Raw genomic sequence first — 25,040 nt, 5'->3', positions numbered from 1 at the left:
TCTACTGTCCGTTATATTTGTAATAAGAAGTTTGCTAAAGTGCAAGCTTAAAGCTTTCTACTACCCCAACGTGAAAGCTTGATACTTTCAGTATCGTCAAATTCCCCAGCCGACATTTCGAATGTTGAGCAACATGTTTGATGTTGCCAGAACGAACTGTTGCTTTTGGGAAGATGACGACAAAATGTCTACAATGTGACGAAAGTAAAGGATTCCAAAAGAGGCGCAATGTCCTTCAGTACCTTTTCTGATTTTGCACTGATTTGAACACGCCAGCAACGAAATCAAGTGTAAGCAAATTACAGTTGAAGCTGAAGTCAAAGTTGAGTTCGCGTCGCGTCGCAGTGCTTCGATTCGAGTCGGCACTCGCAGCCGAGGAGCAGGTCCTGTCGTCTACGCATTTTGGATTTCAGTCCGTTTTTGGCACTCGGTTGAAATGGATCACGAATCGCAAGACTCACTCTGGACATTAATACCGAGCCTCGCGCGATTGTCACACGTATTTCGAGTTACCAGTGCCCATGCGATATAAGACGGAGCAACTAAACACGAATAAAGCAAAAAGAGTAGTCGGCGCGGATATGTTGCCGGAAATCAAGTCTTTGCCGTGCCGGAGTTGCTGTGTTGAGATAAGAATAGCCCAGGCCTTCGCTCATGAAGATGATGTCATCCGCGCCTGATTCGCCTCGATGTGAAACCGACCCCAAAAGTGAAACTAAAAGTGAAAGTGGCTGTGAATGCGAATGTGTTGCTAGCCAAACTATTTCGGCAGTGGGCGACCCATGAGTAATTTGTTTTTTTCGGCCAAGCCACGCCTCTTTGCCTCTTTATGACGCTGTCATGTGCCATTATCCTGGCCAAAAGTGAACCTAAGTGAGTAACGCAATTAGAGAAAATCGAAAGAAATCGCGCAATCTTCCAAAGGATTACGACGCCCGTCAGAGATACCGTGATAATACACGCCAAAAAGGATCAGCGTCTAGGAACAAAATACAAAGCAGCACATGTAACATGGATAAATGCATATTAATTTGCTGTCTGCTTCAGCTGTCGAGAAACGGTAAGGAAATTTACTGAAAGCCACTAGCAAACTTACGTTAAATAAAAACTGTTGGGTAAAAAACAAAAATTTTAAATTATTAAATTATTTAAAAAACAAACTTAAACAGTGATCGAAATATACAATTTATATTTATACAGAATAGAAAGTATACGTAATTCCAAATTGTGTGTGGATATGAGGTGCTTCTTTCTTCCTCTCGTGAATCTTGGAACTTAGTAAACGTTTTGCTTTCAGTATGCTATGAACTTTTAGTATGCTATGAACTGTTTGTGCTCATTCTGGAAACACTTCCAAGAACCTCGGACTTTTGGGACCAGGCTAGATGCCAATCAGGCTTCATTCGCCCAACACATATAATTCAATCAAATTGGATAAGTAATTCGGCTTTGATAGGTCAGTTTCCTAATCCACTTATTTTGATTTTGTCTAAGGACAATTAATTATTTAAATAATTTAAATAAATAGTTAAAACAACAGACCCGGTGGATGCCTTCTATTTGCGTGCGTATGTGTGCGTGTGACTGCTGTGTGCTTGTGTGGGCTTACTCGATAGTATCGAGTCGATACCACACCTGAGTACGTGTCTTCACCCGTTTGCTTACAATATTAAGTGCAAGTCGCATTATTTGAAGTAGCTCGCGATGCTTCCACTGTTTTAAGTTGCCCAGCTTATCTACATATGCCTCCACCTTGATTTTTGCAACGAATTGCGTTTTACTGAATGCCAACCATCTTCTCCAGCGACCCAGAGCTTCCCTCAGTGCTGACCTCCCAGGACGAATAGTCCACAATAGCATATTCCTTACCTGGAGCACTCGTCTGATGCGTCGTTGCCAAATCGCTCAGATAGCTCTGGGGGCACCCGTGTCATTCTGGCCACGAAGGATAAAAATTAGTCTTGCCATTCGTGTGATCAACCCATGGTTCAAGCTCTGGCCTATTTGCCATCGTACCAGATTGTTCGATTGAATTATGCTGCATTTGCTTCTGGCTCATTAGACGTTGTCGTCCGTATTCTGCCCTTTAGCCTTTTAAATTTTTCGAATTGACCGGCATGTGCATTGGGCATTCCGAAAACTTTATTATTTCTTATCAACTGCATTTTATATGTGTGTACAAACTTGTTTACCGAAAGAGAGTTGCGGAATCCTAAAGCTGTGTCAGGGTAAGAAGGATATATGCATTATGTCATATTAAAGACCTGCGGCTAAAGCTAACAAAATTTGAATGTGACCGATCATAAGGTTACGTCAAATTCATTTGCGCTATTTATCTTTCTTACCTGTTTAACTGAGACTACTGTTGGGATTACCTGCAAAGTAAGGCGAGCGAGGCTTCACCTTTCCGACATTTCTGTTACGTTACATGCGAATGTTTAAAAAAAGGCTGTTAAAACTTATGGGTGTGGCTGCCAGACTTGGTTTTGTCAAGTATTGTGTGCTGTATTCATATTTCATACTCATATTGCTACACCCGATTGCATCTGTTCATCTGCTGTGCCCTCTGACAGTTCTGTTCCAGGAATATATGATAAATTCAGTTAAATTTTTGTTATCTGTTATTTGTTATAGCAGCTGCAGTCTTTGGAGCCGTGGAGCTGGAGAATTCATCCACGGCCAGAATAGATGTATTGCCCAGTCATCTGCCGTCGCCCCTAACTCTGACGCCGTCGACGCCGTCGATAACGCACTTTGTGAATGACTCCTTCATCATCTTTTGCAAAACAGTGCACAAGGATGTTGACACAAAGTGGCGGGATCCCAGGGGTCAGCCCCGTGAGAACACCAAAGGACGCGTTCACATTGAAAAGAAGACGGGTTAGTTATTTGAGAAGTTTAAAGCGCTGATGTCGTTTTGTGGTTTTATACATTATTGGTATATTATTTATTTATTTGCAAAATTGATTCCTTCTTAGGTCAACTCGCTCTGGTCTTTGAACATATTTCCCTGGAAGACAAGGGCAACTGGACGTGTGAAATGGATTCGCCCGCTGCACGAGAGCCACGAAAATCCTTTGAGCTGCTTGTAAATCGTAAGTTATACACCTCAACTGTAATTAAACAATCAGCCAAGTAGTATGAAAGTGCCTTTTGTGATTATTAAAATTCCTATCAGGCATGAATACTTACTAATAAAATGAATTTGAAATGAAGTGAATCAATATAAATATCTCAGGTGAAAAGCCCTAGCTAACCTCTGTAAAAAATAAATGAAAATAATAATGTTCATGGGAAATAAAGCACAATAAAAGAAAAACAGAATAAATTTGGTGTCATTGCGTTTTTAATGAGCATCCTTCAGTCCGTCGTCAAATTTGTGACATAAATGAACATTTGAACATTTTGTACGCAGTCTCTCTTCCCATCCGTCTAGGCTCTAGTTTTATTCCGAAAAAAATAATTTAACGGCCTTTAATGTTTTTTGTTTTTTTTTTTTTTTTTGTCAAACAATTTTTTTCAGAGTTTACTTTTGATCCATTTTGTTAGTTGTTCAACGCCTTATTGATTTCGACCAGCAAGATACATATGCTGTTTTACATTTTCTACTTTTTCCCAATTCACAAACAGAAAAAATATCATTCGACAAGACGGAGCAGGTGCAATCGGTGCGCGAGGGGCGCGATGCTCTGGTCAATTGCTTTGTGCACGGCCAACCTTTACCGGAAGTCTCCTGGCTGCACAACGGCGAATACATAAACAGTTAGTAACATATCATGGCAGTGAAGAAGGTAAATAGTTTGCTAAGCCTCCATTCTCTGCTTCGTTTAGCTGCTAACTCCTCAAAACACAAACGACTCTCCGACGGGCTCTTCATCAAGAATGTTAGCCAATCGGATGCAGGAGAATACACTTGTCGAGCCATGCGAATAACGCCCACATTCTCAGACTCGGATCAAATAACGATATTGTTGAGGATACAACGTAAGTATTAAAATGGCTAACTCTGGAAATCCCTTGCAACGCATTTATTGCCTGCTAACTAATAGTATTGAATAACCCTCGACTTGATATATAATGAGAGGCACAACAAGTTGAGGATGAGACTCGATTGAGGGACTGAAGGAAGAGTCTCCGTTGAGCTCTTCAGTGTATCAATCAATATCGGCTATATCTTATAGCTTATCAACTTACTCAAAGGCTTCTCTAATTCTTTGCCAAACTATTTTGCCTGTTTTACGTCGCTTTGCGTGAATCGAACTGTTGTGAATGAAAATTTTATGAAAATGGACGCACAGCTGCTGGCAGTTTCCTAAACAGCTCCAATTAAACGTGGCTCGCATAACATGACCAATGGGCCAACGCCTGCTCTATGAGCTCTAAGCAAACTAACACGAAACCAGAAAATTGGCAACATTCATTTGCCTTTCTTCCGGAATTCCCTCTTTGCAATTGCGATTGAGTTGCCATTACCATCTAAATTGTGCTAATGACTAACGACTGCTGACTACCAGCTCCCGTCGGAGGAGGATGACGATAGGGGTGTGGCTGCGGATGCGGCTGCGGACAGTAGGTGCGAGTAAGCTGACCACCTTCTGACCCACTGCTGGGCAAACAACAGCCAATAGATGACGAAACTAATTTGTATCCCAGTCGAAATGCTGAAAATCTGCAACATACTCGAGTATGCTTGCATTTCCTGAGCAATAAAACCAAAGGATGACTGCAATGTCGGCGGCAAGGACGAGCACCAGCCAATGCTAAAATGTGTCATCAGTTTACGCTTGAATGGAGCATGGGGGCTTTTGGGTGGCGGCTGCTGGTCCTCCCAAAGGAATCGGTTGGATTTTTGAGCCAACGACCAAATGGCATGGCTCCACTCCTCTGTCTAGCTGTAGCTTGTTTGTCCTAGTTAAACATGCATGCTGGTCTAGTCCTTTCGGCAGCACCCAACTCTCCTCAAACTAACTATTCTCTCGCCGATTATTTCAGACAAGCCTCAGTGGTTCTACAACGAAACGTTGCCTGTGCAATATGCCTATGTCGGTGGCTCCGTGAATCTCAGTTGCGATGCGATGGGCGAACCGCCGCCATCGTTTACGTGGCTGCACAATGGCAAAGGGATTGTGGGATTCAATCATCGCATCTTCATGGCGGACTACGGAGCAACTCTGCAGCTGGATATTCGCAATGCCAGCCAGTTCGGGGACTACAAGTGTAAGGTGGCTAATCCGCTGGGCATGCTCGAGCGGATAATTAAGTTGCGCCCTGGCGCCAAGCCCATTGGACCAACGCGCTTCCAGCTCAAGCGTCTCTATCCGGATGCTTTCGAGCTGGATCTACGGACGCCACGCATGACCAATGTCTCAGACGAGATGCAAATCTATGGGTATCGTGTCGCTTACATAAGTGAAAGCGATTTCAAATACAGCGCCGGCAATTGGAGTTATGCCAAGCAGAGGGATTTCTCGTTTCATCGTGGTAGGTCATATATCTATATATATGTATATACAGATTTGTTAAATGGTATGTTGTGTACATTATCGGCTGTACATGGTATATTTCAGATTGAGGTAGGATAAATTATTCCTTATCGCGGTGATGAGCTTTGCAGGTTATCTCTTTTGAAAATCATTCCAGACAAAAACTTTGAATTTTATACATATACATATTTAGACATTTTCCCCCTTTCCTTATTACCACGAAATATGAAATGTACAAATATGAAATGTGGAATGAGCTCAGCTCTTCGCAGAGTTCAACCAGCCCTAACTAAAGTTTTAGTGAAACAATTTGTTTTCGTCTGTATAGCTACAATATTTGGCTGAAAAATCAAAATTCCATCATCAGGAAGGTTAATTATCCCTTCTAAGTACATTTAGAGACTTTAGCGTAGCGTCAAGCTATTAAATTCTTGCAAATATTGTTTTTAACCTTCCAGGACATCGTTTCATCATACCCCATCTAAAGGGTAATACAACATATTTAATGCGTGCCGCCTCACGAAATTTGGCCGGACTTAGCGATTGGAGCAGCGTGAAGATTTTTGCCACAGCTGGCGCAGCTTCCCCATGGCATCCCTATAGATGGTGCACCCACGTCTTGATAGGACTTGCTTTGTTCTGGCACTAGAGGATGGATGTGGATTATGAACGAAGTCTACTGTAGCATTAGTTAATATTGTTATTAGTAATTATCGTTGCTAATTTTTGGTAAGTTGAGTTTTTGTGTATCTTCTGTGATAGACTTTATGTGCAATCCAATTATCCGGAGTGGAGAATGCTTTATAGTTACTTTGACCATTGCCAATTTCGCTGCCAACATTCTGTGCTTTTATTAATGTAGCTTGGTTTCATTTCATTACAACTGGTATAATGGCAATCCAACGGTATACATACATATATATACATATATACATAAATACATTAGTGCATACATATGTCAAGTCTTTAATAAACTCGTTTAATGTCAATGCCTCACTCTACATCAATGTTGTTTATGCTAAACAAACCATTTTTAGGATAAGATCTCCCCAACAAAAGAAAACACTTACTTTGATGAATTTTACAAAAGTCCAAACAAATGAAACAAAATGAAGACGAAAAGCCTACAAGAATAACAAAATAAATGTTGTTGAATGAAAAGCAAAGAAACCTTAAAAAAGCATAGCAAATCAATAAGTGTGAATTCATTTAGGCCTATTTAAATGAATATACAACATAATAAAATAAATGAAATCATGTAGATGATAAGTCGAGGATCTGAATTATATGGAAATAAAAGAAGTTAAATGTATAAAACGTGTTTATATTGTATATGGTATTTGGTATATGTATACGATATACACCATGATATGTGATGTATATCCGATATATGGAAATTGGTATATGGGAGAGTAGGCTGATATATTATATGGTATATGGTGTATATAAAATATAATTATAAAAAATATAGAAAGTATGGAAATATGTATATATTTAGTCAGTAAAATAGGCGAGCTTTGTATCAATTCAGAGGAAATATTTATATGAAGTCAAGTAAATTATGTAAGAGAGCCAGTTGTGCTTGGATCTTCCATCGAATCACAATGACTTTTCCTGACCAATTTCCGATTTCCATCTTTTCTCATGCCCAGAGTTTGCATCCGAATTAATGGTTTTTATTGATAATCCTCGAGCACACAATCAACCAACATGTGTACAATCGTAGGTAGTTGTGAGCACGTTTGCTGAACAGTTTGTGAAATGGAAAATCGGTAAACAATATTACTGGGGAGAAGCAGCGGCACATAGTTGGCCCGGGCAGCATCAACTTGCTTGCCGTAATCGGAAAGGTTTATTTTAATTAAAATTTACAATTAATATTTAATGAGTCGAGGAACGACAAGCCAGGAGATAGGAGACAGGAGCCACGCGACAGCAGCCAGAAGCCAGAAGTGGCAGCCGCCAACGAATACGTTCAGCTTGATGTGCATCAAATTGAATTTCAATAAAGCCACTGCAGGAGAAGCTACCCATAAGATGTGCTTCTACATTTAACGATAGTTTTCTGAAAAGGAATTTCTCCGATGTCGCAGATTAAATTCGATTTTACGCCCTTCTTATGGAAGCTGATTTTAGTTTGTGACAAAGGGCTTAAATCAACGATTGAACAAATATATTCAATACGCGACTGTGGCTACTTCACGTAACATAATTATCTCTATATAACTGACATATATATCAACAGGGAAGAAATTTCAGTTGTATGACAGCTTTAAAAACATTCAAAATGTCTTCATAGAGATTTTGGGGATTACAAGAGGTATATATAGTAGTTATTTCGTTTCTGGAATATCAGAATATATAAAATATATTATATCTATAGATGCTGCATATACCCCTATACTATTTAAATTTTCGATCCTCTCGGCAGAACGATATTACAAAAATCATTATATCCAGTCAGCCAGTCACCCTGATCAAGAGTATATATACTTTATGGGGTCTGACACTTCTCATTGTTACAGTCATTATAGCAATATATCTTAATATCTCATTTTCATGGTATATAAATATTAATATATAAGTCATCCACCAGCTCAATGTTGAGTAATGAAATGAAGTTGTAAATGTGCTGCAAATGAAAATTAATTCGAGTGATTTATAATAAGTGTACACTCAATATGTGAACAAATTCTGTTTTATCTGTCAGTCGGTTTTAAGCGAACGGTTAAAAAATTGCTCATATTAGGATTTAAGGTGGGAATTCCTTCGTCATTACGCATTCAGTGCCAAGTCAAAAATTCACACATGTGTGTATAAATAGTCTACGTTTTAAAATTGATTTTCTAATCAAATTAATTTTCTAAATTCTGTGCAAGCCGAATGCGCTTTTCCCAATCATTCTACAATTTGTTTGATACTAGCACATATATTAATACATGAGTTTAGTTTACAAGGGCACTGAAGATCTTTTTATACCCTGAACCCATTTTCAATGGGAAATCCGGGTATAATGGTTTTGTTGAAATGTATGTAACAGAGAGAAGGAGGTGTGTCAGGGCAACGAGCAGAGATAACTTGCCTCGTTATTTTGTTATCGATAAAAAACAATATGGAAAACCAGTAATAAATTTATATCTGCTACATCTTTAAGGCTAGAGTCGCCAAATTTTTAATTTAGATTCATATGTACTTTATACAATTTCGATTTTCGTCAAAATTTACCTCCCACCCCTACATTCACCCCTTCACCACCATATTTTAAAAAGCGTATTTAAAATACTAGAGGCTTGTGCTTTGGCAAATGCATATCCATGGTATAATCATAATCTGAATGTTTCATGAAGATCGTCTATCAACAACAAAAGTTATTAAACAATTAAGTTCCCATAGTAAGCCACCACTGCAGCCAATGCGTGTTTATGCGTGCGTGCGTAAATACATCGAAATTGAAATTTTAGTCATACTAAATGGGCATTTTAATTTGTTTGGTTCAGGGTAGTCTCTAGTCGAGCACTCTCGACTAGAGTTTTCTTACTTGTTTTTATTTTAATGCATAGCTAGAGGTAAATCGATACGGTAGTATAATATGATACTACTCAAAAGTAATAAAATATATACAGATTTAGGGGAAAATTTAAATGACACACAGAGCAACAGAAATTTATTTTGAACCACTCTTTATCTGAAGGCAAAGAGATAACGCATACTATACATACATATGTATGTATCTGTTAATGACATTTTTTTTGTAATTAGGCCAGGTGTTGTAGATGACTTGTTAAATGAAGACAGCCCGGTGCCCGCTGCCCGGTGCCAAGTGCAATTAAACAAAAGGAAAACAAATTGTAATTAATTAAAATTTAATTTGTTATTAATCACAGACATTTCACACATGTTGCTAAATGAAACATTTTGATATAACTGTGCGCATTTTGTACATGCAAACAAATTATGCCGCATTAATAATGTAAAGGTGTAGTAATTGGCTATCAACATCAGCTATTGGCAACTACAGTATGAATATCCAGTTTCTTTCTTTCTTTAAGCATATGTTGTTTTCACTCGTGTAGTAATAGAATGATATTTTGCCTTTTGATCTGCTCATACAGTTGTTCACAAAGCGAGAGAAGTCTATTTGATTTGTAGACTTTTTTTTTTTTTTTTTGCTTTTCCCCACAAAAAATTTATGGTCCGCCCAAAAAAAAAAAAAAAAAAAAAAAAAAAAAAAAAAAAAAAAAATAATAATAATAATAATAATAATAATAATAATAATAATAATAATAATAAAAATGAGAAAAATAAGTATTTTTTATTTAAATGATAAAGACCGCTTAACTCCAATATTCGGCATTTCCGCTTGGTACAGAAGCGACCAACGCAAATACATCAAAAATATCGCAAAACAAGTAAGAAAACTCTAGTCGAGAGTGCTCGACTAGATACTACCCTGAACCCAACTAATAAAAATGTAAATGGGCATTTTGTATGGTTAAAATTTCAATTTCGGTGTATTTAAAAATAAAAATTAAATAGAAAACTCATTTATGAAAATTCGAACCGCGACCTTTCGATCAATCGTCATGCAGCTACTCACTACGCCACCTCACTTGCGGAAGCCGCTTTGGCAAAACTGAAATAGATTCAATGCTGCAGCGCCATCTAGCAAAACTAAATCAAACTAACTGCTGATGTGATTTTAAGAATCTGCTAGTATAACCAATCTTTTAAATACGCACATTTAGTATGGTTAAAATTTAAATTTTGATGTATTTAAAAATATAAATGAAATACAAAACTCACATAATAAAATATAAAAATATTTTGAAACAATTAAAAGAATTAACATCAGCTGCGCCGATCGGGATTCGAACCGCGACCTTTCGATCGAGTGTTATGCCACTAACACACTGCGCCACCTCACTTTTGGATGTTGCGCTGACAAAACTCAAATAGATTCACTGCTGCAGCGCCATCTACCAAAACTAAACCAAACTAACAGCTGATGTGATTCAAAGAATGTTCCAGAAGAAGTTTGAATGTATGTGTGCACACGTATACGATGATGTTGTAGCTGCTGCACGTGCGTTTGTTAATTGGCCAAATATTTGATGATTTTTAATTAATTTTTGACTGAACTGAATGAAACTTTCAGCATATGATCTACATATTATATTGAAATTTGAGAAAATTTAAAAAAATTAAAAATCATTCACAATTAGCTATAGTGGCATCTGACTTGAACTTGAATGTATTTATTCGATAAAAACATAACGGGATAATTTATCGAATTTTAAAAGCGAACTCGACATCCGCGCTGTATATACGGTCATTAAAAAAAAAATTCAAGTCTCTAGTCTCTAGCTCTTATATCTTCGGAAATCGACGCGTTCAAACATACGGACAGACGGACAGACGACGGACAGGGCCAAATCGAATCAGCTCGTCGCCTTATCAAGAATACATATACTTTGTGGGGTCTGCCACGCCTCCTTCCGCCTGTTACATACTTTTCAACAAAACCATTTTACCCTGATTTCCCATTGAAAATGGGTTCAGGGTATAAAAATGCTCCGATATAAATATATCTTCTACACAAAAAATTATCTTTATATTGATATTTTGATACATTTGATACTCTTAATCTAGATTCTTTTATTTATTGATTTTTGATTTGCCACAAATTTAAGAAAAAAAAAAACCTAATAATTTGATATATATAATATAATAATAATATATATATATAAAGTGTAGAATAATTGGAAAGTCAGCTCTCTGCTGGCTACAGAGAATCTCCTAGTCGAGCAGTCTCGACTCTTACTCGTGATAATTGATTAATTAATAGTATTACGATACAATTTTATATGAGATTTACGATCTGCCACGTTTTTAATTAGCTTTAATAAAGGGAACTACTAGGAATAATGGTATACTTTAAGAATACAGCGAAAGATATTTTCAAAGACATGTAAGGATCTGCAGAAGAATATAACTAATCTAAGGTACATGTTAATGTCGCTGTTTAAAAAGCTTTGAAGAATAATCTATTTCACCATACTGACTAAAAATGCAACCTTTTTCAGGATTAATGCCTTGGCATCCAAAAGTGATCCATCTAATTTAATATCCAACAATAAGAGCATGTCATATGAGTTGGGTATTCAATAATATATTAACTAAGTTGGGAAAATGGAGCGAGGATCGATGAATTTAATACGGCATTTCTTATAGTGTGTTTCTGTTAGATAAGGTTTCGAAAATGTTCCACAAAAAACATGAGTAAATATTAATCATATATGTATATATTTTGATTCATAATCAGCTGCGTCGCCTACATAAACAAACAAAGAAAGTTATCAGAGCCCGCAGAATTGACAAAGAAATTGTTGTTCGAGCAACCGCATAAATAATATCATTTATAATTAAAAACAATTGTATCGGCGTTGGATTCATTCGGAATTTATATCCTTATTTGAAATGTATTCATCAAGACAAGTTAGTATTGATATCTGATAGAAATCCCTTTCTAGTTTCGAAAATAAATAATTCAAATAGATTGATGATTATGCTATGATATAACATTTTAATTTATACATGAACTTCCCCGCGCTTTATCCATTCGTTCCTCAGTGTACCTTTTTATCCATGTTTGGCTAGAAATGTTTAAGTTGTTAATATGTAAATATATATACATATACATATATATATATATACATGCATCAAACCCCTATGCTAAAGCATATTTAGTAGTAGTAGTAGTATACATAGCTAACTATCTCTATTATATGTTTATTAATTCACTTTTATTTTGCTTATAATATAATACTGTGCAAAATTTATGTAATTTGTCAAAATGGTTCAAGGTGTGTGGGCTTTTCCAGAATTTTCAATTACTAAATAGAATATTAAATATAGATTCGTACTTACTGAATGGCCATTAATCGCTCACTTGCTAAATCGTTGCATATCAGTACGTTGCTGATAAGTACTACCCCACAGCATTCTAGCAATTGAGAAATAATCAAGTACACTGACAATTGGCAAGACAGATAATTTATCCGTTTCTTCACCTTTATTTATTACATACAATCCACACATAGCGGAAAAAGCAATAAAAATGCAAACAAAGAAAACGATGGCAGTGACAGTCAACCGAAATAGCTCGGCCTCTTAATGAACAAAATCATTTAAATAAATTTACTTTTTGCTTTTTTTCTTTATTTTAAATTAGATTACAATAAGAATATAGCAATGCAAGTTGAACAGTTTCAAGTGCCCGCATATTATTGTATTTTAGCAGGAATTTCAACACATACGATATCCACACTGTTCTGGTCCTTCAGCTCCCATTTAACTAGCACTGAGACCTTTGGATAGCTCTTCAGTACAGGCAGCGTGGCCGTATATCTATAAGCTTCGTTATTTTCTAATGGACACTTGAGTCCGCTGTTAAGGCAGGCATCGGGATTAGTGAGTGGAAAAGGCATTTCGATGCCCAAAACCTTGCCGTGCACAACGGTTTTAACGGCCGAAGCCGTCTCGGCCAATGCAAAGTCTATCGAAATTGAAACATTGGTATTTCGTCGTAGAAGGCACTCCGGCTTTGTGGTATCACAGCCTTCAATGGTGACTTGAGTAAATTTTCCCGTCTTTGATCCACAATCTTGAAATTCTAAAGCTGTACCCAGCTGCAGCGTCAGAAGTAGCGACGAAATAAGCACGCACAACGTAAACATATTGCTTATTTACTTCAATTAAAAGTTCCGGCGAGAAAACACTAAACGCAAGCTCATTCAATTCCCTCGACAATGCTTTAGCTACAACTGAAATATGACTACAAAACGGTAGATAAAGGCAAACGAGAAAATCAGCTGCGCGCCTTATGTTATAAACACTTTGCTATCGATATCAATGTAAAAGTCGAAAAGCCCGCCTTTGTAAATTTAACAGAGCTACATTTCTTATAAACAAATTTCCAGATTAGTTAGTTTATTAATTGTATATAAAATAAAACGGGTTTTTATATTGATATCAAATAGAATTTGAAGTTCAATTTTTCACTTTTACGTCCAAGTATGATTATTGTAAAAAACTTGTATTTATATTTTAATATATCCAAGAATGATTATTATATTCTTATAATACTTCCATTCTTATTTAATATATCCAAGAATAATTAACATATTCAAATAAAAAACTTATATTTATATTTTAATATAAATTTGGTTATAAGACATAGAAACTATATGAATCTCGTGTTTATGATAGGACAAAACTATCGAGTACTCGTAAAATGGTATTGATGTTGGAGAGGTGCAGTTATTTAACTTAATTTTTTTTACGAAAATCTGTTAGCACAGCTTCGAATTTGCTCGGTTCAATTATAAAAATTATGAGCCTTAAAATTAGTGTGTGTCCAGATTCCGATTTTATATGGTCTCTGTATGCTTACTCTTCGGTATCTGCTCTATCAAATATTTTTATGAATGTATGTGTAGGCTAGAGTGCATAAGTAATACGTGTTGCATGTTTGAAGATGTACCATGTATGAATGTTTGGTATGGTAAGTAATGTAAGGAGTAGATAGTAAGTGCACCACAAAAACAAAACAAATTCTAGAATAGATTAAGTTGATCACAATAAGTCACCGATAGTTCAGAACTAACGAATTCATCGTGAAGTGGTACACAACATTTTATAACCGTCTCGCGAATGCGTAATCGGCAACTTTAAAGTTTATATAGTTAATAAAAAAACAGTGTAACCTTCAGCACCATCCCAAATGGAAATGCCGTAAGAAATAAGTTAAACACATCATCTTAGATATAGATATCGACTATGTCTAGTAACCATTTCAAAGTCTTAACTTGCGCCATTGGGCTTAAAATGAGTCACTCTAATATCGATATATACCAAATCGATATTACTCAACACTGCCCACCAAATGTAATTTATTCTTGCACCTTACAAATTTGCAAACGCTTAAAAATCTTTGCGCTTGCATTTTCCTGAAAATTTGCGCAAGTAAATCAAAGTTTTACTTTTGGAGCTAGCTTAATCGTGTAGACGGCCCAGAGTCCGCGATTAAAACTAGAAAGGAGGCACTCAAGCTTTACGCAGTAGAAAAACAACGCCCAAAAAATAGCGATAAAAATACGACTACGTGTGTGGTATCAATTCTCTGTTTAGCTGCGTTTATTAATTAAATTTACCATGGCTGAAAAGTACACTTTTGGCAACACGCCAGCAGCTATAACATGCCACGCCTGGAATAAGGATCGCTCTCGTAAGTGACGCATGTGTTGAGTAATATACATAAAGAGACCCAGACCTTTTAATCTATGACTCACTTTTTATTCAGAAATCGCTTTGTCTCCGAACAACCATGAGATTCATATCTACAGCCGCGAGGGCCACGGCTGGAAGCTTGCCGATGTGCTTAACCAGCACGATTTGCGTGTGATGGGTATCGATTGGGCAAAAGAAACGAATCGCATCGTTAGCTGTGCCGCAGATCGAAATGCTTATGTTTGGACGCAAGCGGAGGACGGAAAATGGAAGCCAACTTTAGTGCTGTTACGGATTAATCGTGCTGCTACTTGTGTGAAATGGTCGCCAGCAGAAAATAAATTTGCCGTGGGATCTGGAGCGCGTCTTATTTCGGTCTGTTACTTTGAATCGGAGAACGATTGGTGGGTATCGAAGCATATTAAGAAGCCGATAAGGTCAACGGTTACTTCTCTGGATTGGCATCCGAATAATGTGCTACTGGTGGCTGGCTCCACAGACTACAAGGTACGCGTCTTTTCCGCATTCATCAAGGACATCGAAGAACCGCCGACACCAACGCCCTGGGGCAATCGGAAGCCCTTGGGTCAACTCATGGCAGAATTCAAGAACTCTTCTACCTCTGGGGGAGGCTGGATCAATAGTGTCAGCTTCTCCATTGATGGTAACAAGGTGTGCTGGGTGGGTCATGATAGCTGTGTGAGCATTGTGGATGCCACCAATGGGAATACGGTAATTCGCTGTCGCACCGGTTACTTGCCTTTCCTGTCCTGCGAATGGGTCTCACCCACATCTGTCGTAGTGGCCGGCTACAGCTGTGTGCCGCTGCTCTACAGCTTGACTTCGGATAACAAGCTTGTGCTAAGCGGCAAGCTAGACAAATCACAGAAGCGTGAAGCGGGTGGCATCACGGCCATGCACTTCTTCAAGTCTATGGATTGTAACATGCGCACTGAAAATACGGATGTAGTCGTGGACTCCATTCACCAGAACGCCATTACCAGCATACGTTTGTATTCTGGTGACAAGGCAAGTGCGAGCAAGGTGTCCACGTCTGGAGTCGATGGCCAGTTGGTAATCTGGACGGTGGAGCAAGATGGCATCAATGGAAGCATGCGTAACATGCAGATCTGAGTGTATCCCTAAAATCTGTGTTCGACCCTTGATTTCCACATCTATATGTTTTTCTTTATGTACGTTTCCATTTCAACTGCAGTAATTTTTTATTTTTGTTAAGAACAAAATGTTAAATGCAGTTCGGATACGCAGTATTTTTGCCAAAATGTTAACAAAAAAAAAAAATGCTTTTCCAATTGTTTAATGTATACAAGCTTTTTATATATATATAAATATCTTAATTTTTAACAATTAGAGTATGTTCTTTAATTCTCTCAACTTATATAACAAATCTTGTAAATGTATTTGAAAGTGTTGTTTTTATCTTTGGAAAAGAGGTGGAACTACTTTTTAAAGTGATTTGTTAAAATGATAGTTCATTGTACGCGGTTAGTTTAAATATTGATTGCTTTAGGGATTGTTACATATTTCGATAGAAACGACAAAATTCTAAATCCCGTAAGAATCAAAAGCAAAGTAATAACTAAAAATTGTTTGAATTATTGGATAGATTACGTTACAGTGAGCACTTATTAAAAAAGTAACTAACGCTGATCAGTTTAAAGTTATATTATTTTTTCGATTATGCTTTTAATTTTATTGCCATGACACATTTTCTACATCGTTAGTTGTGAGTATTCGAAATAATTTCACATATCGATTCGCCTGCTAATAATATTCCATTATCATAAACAGGCCAGAATCCGGTGTCATCCCACTATTTATGCTTGTGGCGGCTGACCGATTTCACTTTCGATAAGTTTCAGTTTGCTGCAGTGAGCGCCGAAGTTTGCTGATGTTTGTTTTAAAATAATACGTTTTTAAGGAGTTGAATTTTAATGCGTCTGCTACGTTGGTACGCTACCAAAGCTGGGCGTGAGCATTACGCCAGCAGCAGCATAAAGGTTTATCGCAAACTTCCAAGTAAAACAAAAGTTAGAACAGAACACGTGCCGTCTGTTCAGACCAAGGCTGCACAGAATGTGGAATATGCTGAAAATTTGGTAAAAGTGCAGATGATCTCACAGAATTTGCATGCCCAGCTCTTTCCACAGTCCAAACGAGAGTATTCTGAAGCAGAACACCTTGCAGCTAAGGCATACAATGCCGAATTGCTGCGTCATGGCATCGATGTAACCAGCACATCGCCCATGCCAGATGTGGAGTTAAAGCTGCCTCCATTGCGTGGCCGAAATATTGAGGAGCACTTCCACTCAATAGCCGAGGAGCAGGTGGCTCCGTATAAAACACTACTTCAAGCACTGATCGCTTGCAAGGAGCTGCCTGCAAAACCCAAACGTTGGGCTTTCCATGCCGGTTGGACAGCCTATGATCCAGTGAGTGGCACTGCCACGCCCGTTGCACAGCCACTCGAAACAGGCATAATTTTCGATGTGGAGGTGTGCGTTCGTGCGGGCAACGACCCGGTAATGGCAACAGCGGTGAGCACCAAGCGCTGGTACTGTTGGGTAAGTCCAAAGCTCACGAAACATCGCTTAACTGTGCCGCACGTTGAGCCGATCGATGTGGATAGCAATGAACGTCCACACTACACGCTAGAAGAGCTTATACCTCTAGGCCACAAGGAACCCTCCTTAGTAGTGGGGCACAATGTCTCCTACGATAGAGCGCGGATTCGCGAGCAGTATTTAATAGAGGATACGAACACCCGCTTTGTGGATACCATGTCCTTGCACATCTGCGTCAGTGGAGTTACTAGCTATCAACGTGCTATGCTCAAATCAAAGAAGGACCCCGCTGTTGAGGATCTGGACTGGCTGGCGCAGAGCTCTCTTAACAACTTAGTGGATGTGCATCGTCTGTATTGTGGTGGTGAGCCCTTGTCCAAGGAGCCACGCAATATTTTTGTGGAAGGCACACTAGAGCAAGTGAGACACCAGTTCCAGTCGTTAGTGAACTATTGTGCCGGAGATGTAGAGGCGACACATCGCATTCTAGGCAAGCTCTATCCTTTGTATGAAGAGCGCTTTCCACATCCCGTAACGCTGGCGGGTATGCTGGAAATGGGCACTGCGTATTTGCCCGTGAACTCCAACTGGGAGCGTTATATTCGCGATGCGCAACTGGCCTACGAGGATCTTAGCATTGAGGCTAAATACCATTTGGGCCGGCGAGCGGAAGAAGCTTGTGCGTTGCTGCACGATCAAAAGTATCGGAATAATTTGTGGCTTTGGGATGAGGATTGGAGCGTCCAAGCGTTGAAGCTAAAGCAGATGCCTAAGCGCAAGCAACTATCCACTGTGCAACTGCCAGAACAGGGACTCGACGTTGAGCAGCTGCGATTGCAGCGCAAGTTCCAGTATCTTTATAATCAGCGTGCATTGCTGCCTTCGCGACGGCCCCTACTGCCTGGCTATCCGCAATGGTATCGCAAGCTGTGCCGCAAGCCACCCCCTGACTACACTGAAGATGGGGATGAGGAGCCCTGGACACCTGGTGCGTGTGACATTAGCACGGGTATGCAATTAGCTGCAAAGCTGTTATCCCTCTGCTGGGAGAGCTATCCCCTTCACTATCTTCGCGAACATGGCTGGGGTTTTCTGGTGCCTTTTCGTAGCTTCCAGAGTAACCGCAGTAGGAACATACCGATTGAGCAACTGCTCGGTCGCTGTGCCATTCCCGAGTTTGCGCGTCAGTTTGCCGTTGGAGAGGCAGTAGATCTAGCCATGGACCAATTGCCCAAACAAGTGGATGAACATCTAAGCAAGCGACATTTTTATAAAAAAATCTCGCAGCGACAACTGAACCTCGAGAAGCAATACAAAGGTAATGAAAGCTTAAAATAGTCGTCGCTCTCATATACCCTCTGTGCTTTACAGGCTCTGGGGTCTGGTGCAACCATGTGATAGATGATTGTTGCTTCTTTTTGAAGCTGCCTCACAAAAACGGGCCCTCGTTCCGCGTGGGAAATCCGCTGTCTAAGGATTTTCTAAATAAGTTCTCTGAACATGCACTGAGTAGTGGAGATCCTTCGTGCCAGGCTGCGGCGCGTGTCATTGAAATAGCTCGCATGATGTCCTATTGGAGGAACAATCGAGACCGCATTTTAGGGCAAATGGTGGTCTGGCTACATTCGGAGCATCTGCCTGGCGAACTCCAAGCGCATGCACAGCGCACTTCTTATGGAGCTATTTTGCCCCAAGTCGTGGTCGCTGGCACTTTGACAAGGCGAGCCATGGAATCCACATGGATGACTGCCTCCAATTCACGCGCCAATCGCATTGGTTCCGAGTTACGTTCGATGGTACAAGCGCCACCAGGCTACAAGTTGGTTGGCGCCGATGTGGACTCACAAGAGTTGTGGATTGCATCCGTGCTAGGCGATGCCTATGCCCATGGCGAGCACGGAGCCACGCCCTTGGGCTGGATGACACTCAGTGGTAGCAAATCGAATGGCAGTGACATGCATTCCATTACAGCAAAGGTGGTCGGCATCTCCAGAGATCATGCGAAGGTTCTTAACTATGCGCGGATCTACGGCGCAGGTCAGCAGTTTGCAGAAACGCTTCTGCAACAATTCAACCCAACATTAAGCGCCACCGAGGCCAAAGCGAAAGCCATGAAAATGTTTGCTGCAACGAAAGGCAAGCGAGTGTATCGCTTGCGTGAAGAGTTCCATGATGAGATGGAGGACAAAGCGTACGTTCACAATACATTGAGTAAATGACAGTTTTATGTCTGTACTTCCATCATTCACAGTTACAGCAGTTATGAGGCCAGGCGCTTTGCTCTGCAGCGCAATCGTTCAATCAGTGAAATCTTCCACCGTCCCAGCTGGCAGGGTGGCACGGAGAGCGCCATGTTCAATCGGCTGGAGGAGATTGCCACACGCGAGCAGCCCGAAACGCCATTTCTTAATTGTCGCCTGAGTCGTGCTTTGGACTCGAATGGAGAAGCGGACTTGGAGCAACGGTTCTTGCCCACTCGCATCAATTGGGTGGTGCAGAGCGGAGCAGTGGACTTTCTACACTTAATGCTCGTTAGCATGCGTTGGCTCCTGGGTCCGCATGCTCGATTCTGTTTGAGTTTCCACGACGAGTTACGTTATTTGGTCAAGGATGAGTTGGCGCCAAAGGCAGCGCTGGCCATGCATGTTACTAATTTGCTCACTCGCTCATTTTGTGCTTCACGCATTGGCTTGAAAGACCTGCCCATGTCGGTGGCTTTCTTTTCTTCAGTTGAGGTGGACACGGTGCTGCGCAAAGAGTGTACCATGGACTGTCAGACGCCTTCCAATCCGCACGGCCTGCAAATTGGGTATGGCATTCCGCCTGGACAGAGCTTAGGTATCCAAGAAGCTATTGTCAAAGCGGGCGGAGGTGATCTCACTAAATGGCCTTGGCTTAAGCCATCCCAAAACTAGTAACTAAAACTTGTTCACATATCTAATCTCAATCCATAGAGGATGAGATGAGATGACTGCCAAGCAAATAAATTTATACATAAGCAATTAATTTTCAAATATTGTAAGTTTTAATGAGTGCAATATTATATTCACTCGTAAGTTAGACTTACATTTGTAGTTGAAAAATTGGAGAAATTGAATACCCATTGGAGATAAAGTTTCCTAAAATTTTCCAGCCCCTCTTGTATTTAAAATATCAACAGAGTAGGCTCTTCAAAGCTAGGACCTGCAGAAATTAGATTTTCGATTTTCCGCAGTTTCCTGCATATAGAAATCTACTCTTTTTTTATACCCTGAACCCATTTTCAATGGGAAATCAGGGTATATTGGTTTTGTTAAAAGTATGTAACAGGCAGAAGGAGGCGTGGCAGACCCCACAAAGTATATATATTCTTGATCAGGGCGACGAGCTGAGTCGATTTGGCCCTGTCCGTCTGTCTGTCCGTCCGTCCGTATGTATGAACGCGTCGATCTCAGAAGATATAAGAGCTAGAGACTTGACATTTTTTCCTAGGTCCGTGTATATCACGCGCATATCAAGTTGAAAATTGTTGAAAATTATGATTATGTTCTGAAAGTTTCATTAAGATTGTACGTCTAGAAATTAAATTATTCAACCAATAAATTCTTATAATGTTGCCCCCACTGCAGCGCAGCCCAAGCGCAGTCGCTGCTTATTGCACAGTTAGCAGAGCGCGTTCTAGTACGTGCGTGTGTATATATGTGTGCCAAAAAGAAGTGCACAGTGATTAGAATATCAGATTGGAGGGTTCAGGGTATCTCCTAGTCGAGCATTCTCGACTGGAGTCTTCTTACTTGTTTTTTTTTTTTTATGGTATTTAAAAATGTATATTATTTCCAGATTTCTAATGTATCCAGCAAATCGTCAGTTTATAAAATTAATTTTTAGGCTAATTCAAACGAAGTCTATTGTACGTGAAAATAAAAAGGTCAGTGTGGTATATTCTTCGTAAATTGTTTGTAAATTTCATAAAAGGATTTCTATTTTTGAAATAGGTTTACTCCATTAGAACTTAGTGATAGTCTTGGTTTATTTTATGATCGCAGCAGCTTAATGTACGAAATCTATTCGAATACGATAAAATATGATTATTTTGAGCTAATAAAAGTTATATAATACCAACATGTATACAAACATATGCCTAAGAAGAATGTTCTTAATATGAATGGAGCACATCTATTGTGCAGCTACAACTTTTGACCTAGTGTTTCGATCTCGTTGAGGAAATATAACATATCCGACTCATCCAGGCACGAGTTCTGCAGTACCAGTCGGAAGAAGTTTGGCAACTTGCGCAACGGTTGATATGTGATCATCATGGAACCCTTCTTGATCATCGCCTCCTTAATTTTGGGTGCCACTTTGTGGAGCTTATCATAGAACTCTTGATTGCGCTCCATTTGTCGCAAGCTGGGCGGCACGTACCAGAACGTAATGTTTGTACACTCTGGTTTGTCCAACACTAACTCGAACCCAGGACGCTCACGTAGCTTATTTGTAAAATATTCTGACATTTCGAAGACCTGTTCCACATGGGCCTCAAAGCCTTTAGTGCCCTTGGCCTTCCACATGAACCAGAACTTGAAGACATCCGCACGACGACCGCACTGAATGTGCTTGTCCCCTGTATCGAAGGATGTGTCGTAGAATTTATCCTTCTGGAACAGATACGCGGCATTGGTCGAGTGGCACTGGCCCAAAATTTGGGTGTGCCGCGTGAGGAAAGTCGAGCACTGCTGCGAGGCTGACAAGAGCTTGTGTGGATTCCAGGTAACCGAGTCGGCGCTATTCAAAGAATTTTACAATTTAAACTGGCTATTCCACATTTTTTCTTTCGCAACTTACCGCTCAATGCCATTCAGCAATTGTCGATACTTCTTGGACATAAGCGCTCCGCCACCCCAGGCCGCATCTACATGCATCCACATGTTGTGTTTGCGACAAAGCTCAGATATGCCCAACAAGTCGTCAAAGGCACCCAGCACTGTGGTGCCCGCTGTCGCAGATACCATCAACGGTTGCCAATTGTTGTCCAGGCAAAACTGAATCTGCTGCTCCAGATCGCTTAGACGCATCTTACCCAGCTCATTGGTAGCTATCTTCCGTACGTGCTCGCTGCCAAAGCCCATGAACATGGCCAGCTTTTCGACTGAATAATGGGCATCCTCGGACGTGAATATTATCAAGGGCTTCGCATTAAATAACCCATTTTTCTGAGATAAGTATTAAATAGAATTACGAATATGTCGAATGTATTTGAATGTGTTTAAATTGAATTATAAGAAAGTTCTCATAGTAAGGGCTATAAACTCGGCCCAGCCGTAAATTACATATGTATGTAAGAAGCATTAAATGAATGATCAGAACACGAGCTTACAGCAGTATTTAGTTCAGTCAGTCAGTCTGTTACAAAGATCTACATAATTCGGTTGAACCAGTGTTGAGTTTTTGAGTTCAAACAGATAAGGATGTTGCGCCAGGAAGCACACTGACACTTATTTCTCTTCCACAAACCAAAAACAATCTCTAACCTCAATTGATTGGGCTAACTCTTAAATCAAGATCCACTAAACATATACGTATATATAAACATACATATATTCACATGTATGTAAATGGTATTTCTATTTTGTAGCTTCTAAACTAGAGTTTATTTTCAGAATTGATAGATTCTAACGGTATTAGTGCCAAGACAAGAATTGAAACTTTTATGGATTCGACTCTAGAGTATTTTCTCAAGTTACTTAATAGCTGAGACTGATCTGACCTATTGATTGGAGTACGTTAGTGTATAGTCTCGTTTCGAGTTGCGGCCAATAATTGAAATTGTATTCAAATCTCTACAGATTTTGTGATATTCAAATATTAGAATACAGCCAACTAGGCAACACTAGTGTCAAGAGTATAGTGCAGTCAGCATAAAGCTTTGACTAATATTTTCGAGGGCAACTATATTGTAAACGCTGTTACGTTAGTCGAGTGAGCGTCTAGGCCGCGTATTCGCTTCCGCTTGGTTTGGCTTCAAACACACAACGCTAGCCGTAAAAGCGACAACGATCATGAAAACGGAACCCGAAAGTGGTTTTGGCCTTCGGCCCGATGCTTACCTTGGACTCGGGTGCATATTGATAGCGAGCACAGCTGATTGCATAACCGTTTGCTATTGAGCCACCCGGGCAGAAGATGCCATCACCCTGACCGTTGTTGGGGAAGCCAACAATGCGTCGCATCTCCCCAAGTACCTGCTCCTCCATCAGCGTGAAAACAGGAGCCACTTCATATGTGTAAACGCTTGGGTTGAGTGCATCGGTTAGCCACTGACCGATCAGCGCGTAGGGATCCACGCCCGAGTACAGCTGGTTGATGAAATACGGGTGACCAGTCTTGACCGAGAACCGTATTGTCTCGCGAAGCAGCTGACGCAACTTATCTGGAGAGTCGGGCTGATCCCGCAGATCAAAATCGAATAGCTTACGTAGCTCGGCAGGCTCATGCCACTCCACGACCTTGGATGAGCGATTGGTACCCTGTAAGACGGCTAGCTGAATTATCTCATCGACGCAGGCACGTATAAAGCCCTCAAACTCGGCCGAGGGGTGGCTGGCCACAAAGCTGGATAGGCCATTGGCAACGTTGTTGTTGTTATTGTTGCTATTCGAGGAGGAGGTTTTGCTGCTGCTGCCGCTGCTGTTGCTGCTACTATTGTTGCTTCCCAACATTTGCTTGCTTGGATTGCCGTAGTCAACTGCCGCCTGCGCTGCATCGATACCAGCTGCATCAGCCGTGGCCGTCGTCAATTGCTTTGCCATGCTTGCCAATTCCTCATTGTAGGGCTTATATATAGAACTGCGGTTGTAGAGGTGTGTTTGAAAATTTTCACTGGCCAGCATTTTTGTTTCGGTTGTGTTCTGTTTTTTTGTTTTTTGTTTTTTTTTTCTTTTGTTTTGGTTTATTTGGCAGCACGTTCTCAGTGGCTGATGTCTGTTTATTTTGATTGTGTTTTTCAGTTGAGCTAAAGTAATTGCCTTTGCTGCGACTGGTGGGTTGTAGCTGATCCTTGATATAGCTGAGCACTCTTGACAATGATTCTGAAGTTCACAACCGAACTGAACGAATTGTTGCACCTCTTGCTGCTTTTATAAAACCTGTGAGAAATACACACACAATCACACAAGCTCGAGAACACACACACACACAGACGAGACTAACATAAAGACAATGCCGACGCTCTCACAAATAAGATCGCTCAACCCGCTCGGTTCTCTATTCTCGGTTCTCGATTCTCAGCTGGTTTTGTTTACTCGTAACGATCGATCGTCATTGACTTTAGTAATCGGGAAAGTACAACACACACCTGCAAGCCCAATTCCATCCCCATCATCGGTTTCATAATTAACTTTGGAGAGAGGCGCGATTCCAAGTTATTTACGATAATTACTTGAATGACGGCTAACTTTAACAAGAGTCGATTTGGTGGGAGTTTCCTTGGTTAAAGTACAAAAACTAAACCCCTTTCGAATGGGCTTCGCTTTCAGTTGCATCGGTCAGCTCTCTATTTATTATTTTATTTCTTCTGTTTCTCATTGTATAAATGAGAGTAAAAAAAAAACATTAATAATTTGTCGGAAATAAATAAATAAAATAAAATTGTTATAACGAAAGAAAGAAATAAATACTTTAGCTGTAACAATTTATTTTGTTCTGA

The 25,040-nt window shown here is 39.9% G+C and overlaps 5 protein-coding genes across 6 annotated transcripts; 3 read left to right on the top strand and 2 right to left on the bottom strand.

Moving 5' to 3' along the window:
* Nucleotides 1-231: 231 nt before the first annotated feature.
* Nucleotides 232-6,800, top strand: LOC108611719 (neural cell adhesion molecule 2). Of its 2 annotated transcripts, none has more exons than XM_018004494.2 (7): nucleotides 232-1,060; nucleotides 2,638-2,880; nucleotides 2,979-3,095; nucleotides 3,631-3,762; nucleotides 3,832-3,984; nucleotides 4,993-5,481; nucleotides 5,942-6,800. In XM_018004494.2, the coding sequence occupies exons 1-7, from the start codon at nucleotides 1,012-1,014 to the stop codon at nucleotides 6,130-6,132; spliced, it is 1,374 nt and encodes a 457-aa protein (XP_017859983.1). In that variant the 5' UTR covers nucleotides 232-1,011; the 3' UTR covers nucleotides 6,133-6,800. The 2 variants fall into 2 exon arrangements, with proteins under 2 accessions (XP_017859983.1, XP_017859982.1); XM_018004493.2 differs by having other exon boundaries at nucleotides 2,635-2,880.
* A 5,879-nt stretch (nucleotides 6,801-12,679) lies between these two features.
* On the bottom strand, nucleotides 12,680-13,337 carry LOC108611721 (NPC intracellular cholesterol transporter 2 homolog a-like). Its single transcript, XM_018004497.2, has one exon. It carries the CDS (start codon nucleotides 13,217-13,219, stop codon nucleotides 12,767-12,769), a length of 453 nt encoding a protein of 150 aa, XP_017859986.1. The 5' UTR covers nucleotides 13,220-13,337; the 3' UTR covers nucleotides 12,680-12,766.
* A 1,057-nt stretch (nucleotides 13,338-14,394) lies between these two features.
* Nucleotides 14,395-16,142, top strand: Arpc1 (Actin-related protein 2/3 complex, subunit 1A). The gene is made up of 2 exons (XM_018004495.2): nucleotides 14,395-14,769; nucleotides 14,845-16,142. The coding sequence occupies exons 1-2, from the start codon at nucleotides 14,697-14,699 to the stop codon at nucleotides 15,903-15,905; spliced, it is 1,134 nt and encodes a 377-aa protein (XP_017859984.1). The 5' UTR covers nucleotides 14,395-14,696; the 3' UTR covers nucleotides 15,906-16,142.
* A 197-nt stretch (nucleotides 16,143-16,339) lies between these two features.
* On the top strand, nucleotides 16,340-20,362 carry PolG1 (DNA polymerase gamma, catalytic subunit tam). The gene is made up of 4 exons (XM_018004662.2): nucleotides 16,340-16,518; nucleotides 16,584-18,674; nucleotides 18,728-19,547; nucleotides 19,608-20,362. Exons 2-4 carry the CDS (start codon nucleotides 16,727-16,729, stop codon nucleotides 20,269-20,271), a joined length of 3,432 nt encoding a protein of 1,143 aa, XP_017860151.1. The 5' UTR covers nucleotides 16,340-16,518; nucleotides 16,584-16,726; the 3' UTR covers nucleotides 20,272-20,362.
* A 985-nt stretch (nucleotides 20,363-21,347) lies between these two features.
* b (glutamate decarboxylase-like protein black) lies at nucleotides 21,348-24,513 on the bottom strand. Its single transcript, XM_018004664.2, has 3 exons — nucleotides 23,443-24,513; nucleotides 22,181-22,548; nucleotides 21,348-22,120 (listed from the first exon to the last, which is right to left on the bottom strand). The coding sequence occupies exons 1-3, from the start codon at nucleotides 24,223-24,225 to the stop codon at nucleotides 21,523-21,525; spliced, it is 1,749 nt and encodes a 582-aa protein (XP_017860153.1). The 5' UTR covers nucleotides 24,226-24,513; the 3' UTR covers nucleotides 21,348-21,522.
* Between the last annotated feature and the right edge of the window lie 527 nt (nucleotides 24,514-25,040).

This window comes from Drosophila arizonae, chromosome 3 (genome assembly GCF_054131065.1).
Source record: "Drosophila arizonae isolate 15081-1271.41 chromosome 3, UAZ_ARI_1.0, whole genome shotgun sequence".
Taxonomy (NCBI): domain Eukaryota; kingdom Metazoa; phylum Arthropoda; class Insecta; order Diptera; family Drosophilidae; genus Drosophila; species Drosophila arizonae.
This window is presented reverse-complemented; position numbering and strand designations above follow the sequence as displayed.

Bases quoted from the DNA above. Each gene is read 5' to 3' on its own strand.
- LOC108611719 (XM_018004493.2), top strand. From the start codon at position 1,012: ATGGATAAATGCATATTAATTTGCTGTCTGCTTCAGCTGTCGAGAAAC. The intron at 2,881-2,978 runs GTTAGTTATTTG...ATTCCTTCTTAG, and splicing joins TCACATTGAAAAGAAGACGG to GTCAACTCGCTCTGGTCTTT. The intron at 3,763-3,831 runs GTTAGTAACATA...TGCTTCGTTTAG, and splicing joins CAACGGCGAATACATAAACA to CTGCTAACTCCTCAAAACAC.
- LOC108611721 (XM_018004497.2), bottom strand. From the start codon at position 13,219: ATGTTTACGTTGTGCGTGCTTATTTCGTCGCTACTTCTGACGCTGCAG.
- Arpc1 (XM_018004495.2), top strand. From the start codon at position 14,697: ATGGCTGAAAAGTACACTTTTGGCAACACGCCAGCAGCTATAACATGC. The intron at 14,770-14,844 runs GTAAGTGACGCA...CTTTTTATTCAG, and splicing joins CTGGAATAAGGATCGCTCTC to AAATCGCTTTGTCTCCGAAC.
- PolG1 (XM_018004662.2), top strand. From the start codon at position 16,727: ATGCGTCTGCTACGTTGGTACGCTACCAAAGCTGGGCGTGAGCATTAC. The intron at 18,675-18,727 runs GTAATGAAAGCT...TGTGCTTTACAG, and splicing joins CCTCGAGAAGCAATACAAAG to GCTCTGGGGTCTGGTGCAAC. The intron at 19,548-19,607 runs GTACGTTCACAA...CATCATTCACAG, and splicing joins GATGAGATGGAGGACAAAGC to TTACAGCAGTTATGAGGCCA.
- b (XM_018004664.2), bottom strand. From the start codon at position 24,225: ATGCTGGCCAGTGAAAATTTTCAAACACACCTCTACAACCGCAGTTCT. The intron at 22,549-23,442 runs GTAAGCATCGGG...TACTTATCTCAG, and splicing joins AATATGCACCCGAGTCCAAG to AAAAATGGGTTATTTAATGC. The intron at 22,121-22,180 runs GTAAGTTGCGAA...TTCTTTGAATAG, and splicing joins TTGCTGAATGGCATTGAGCG to CGCCGACTCGGTTACCTGGA.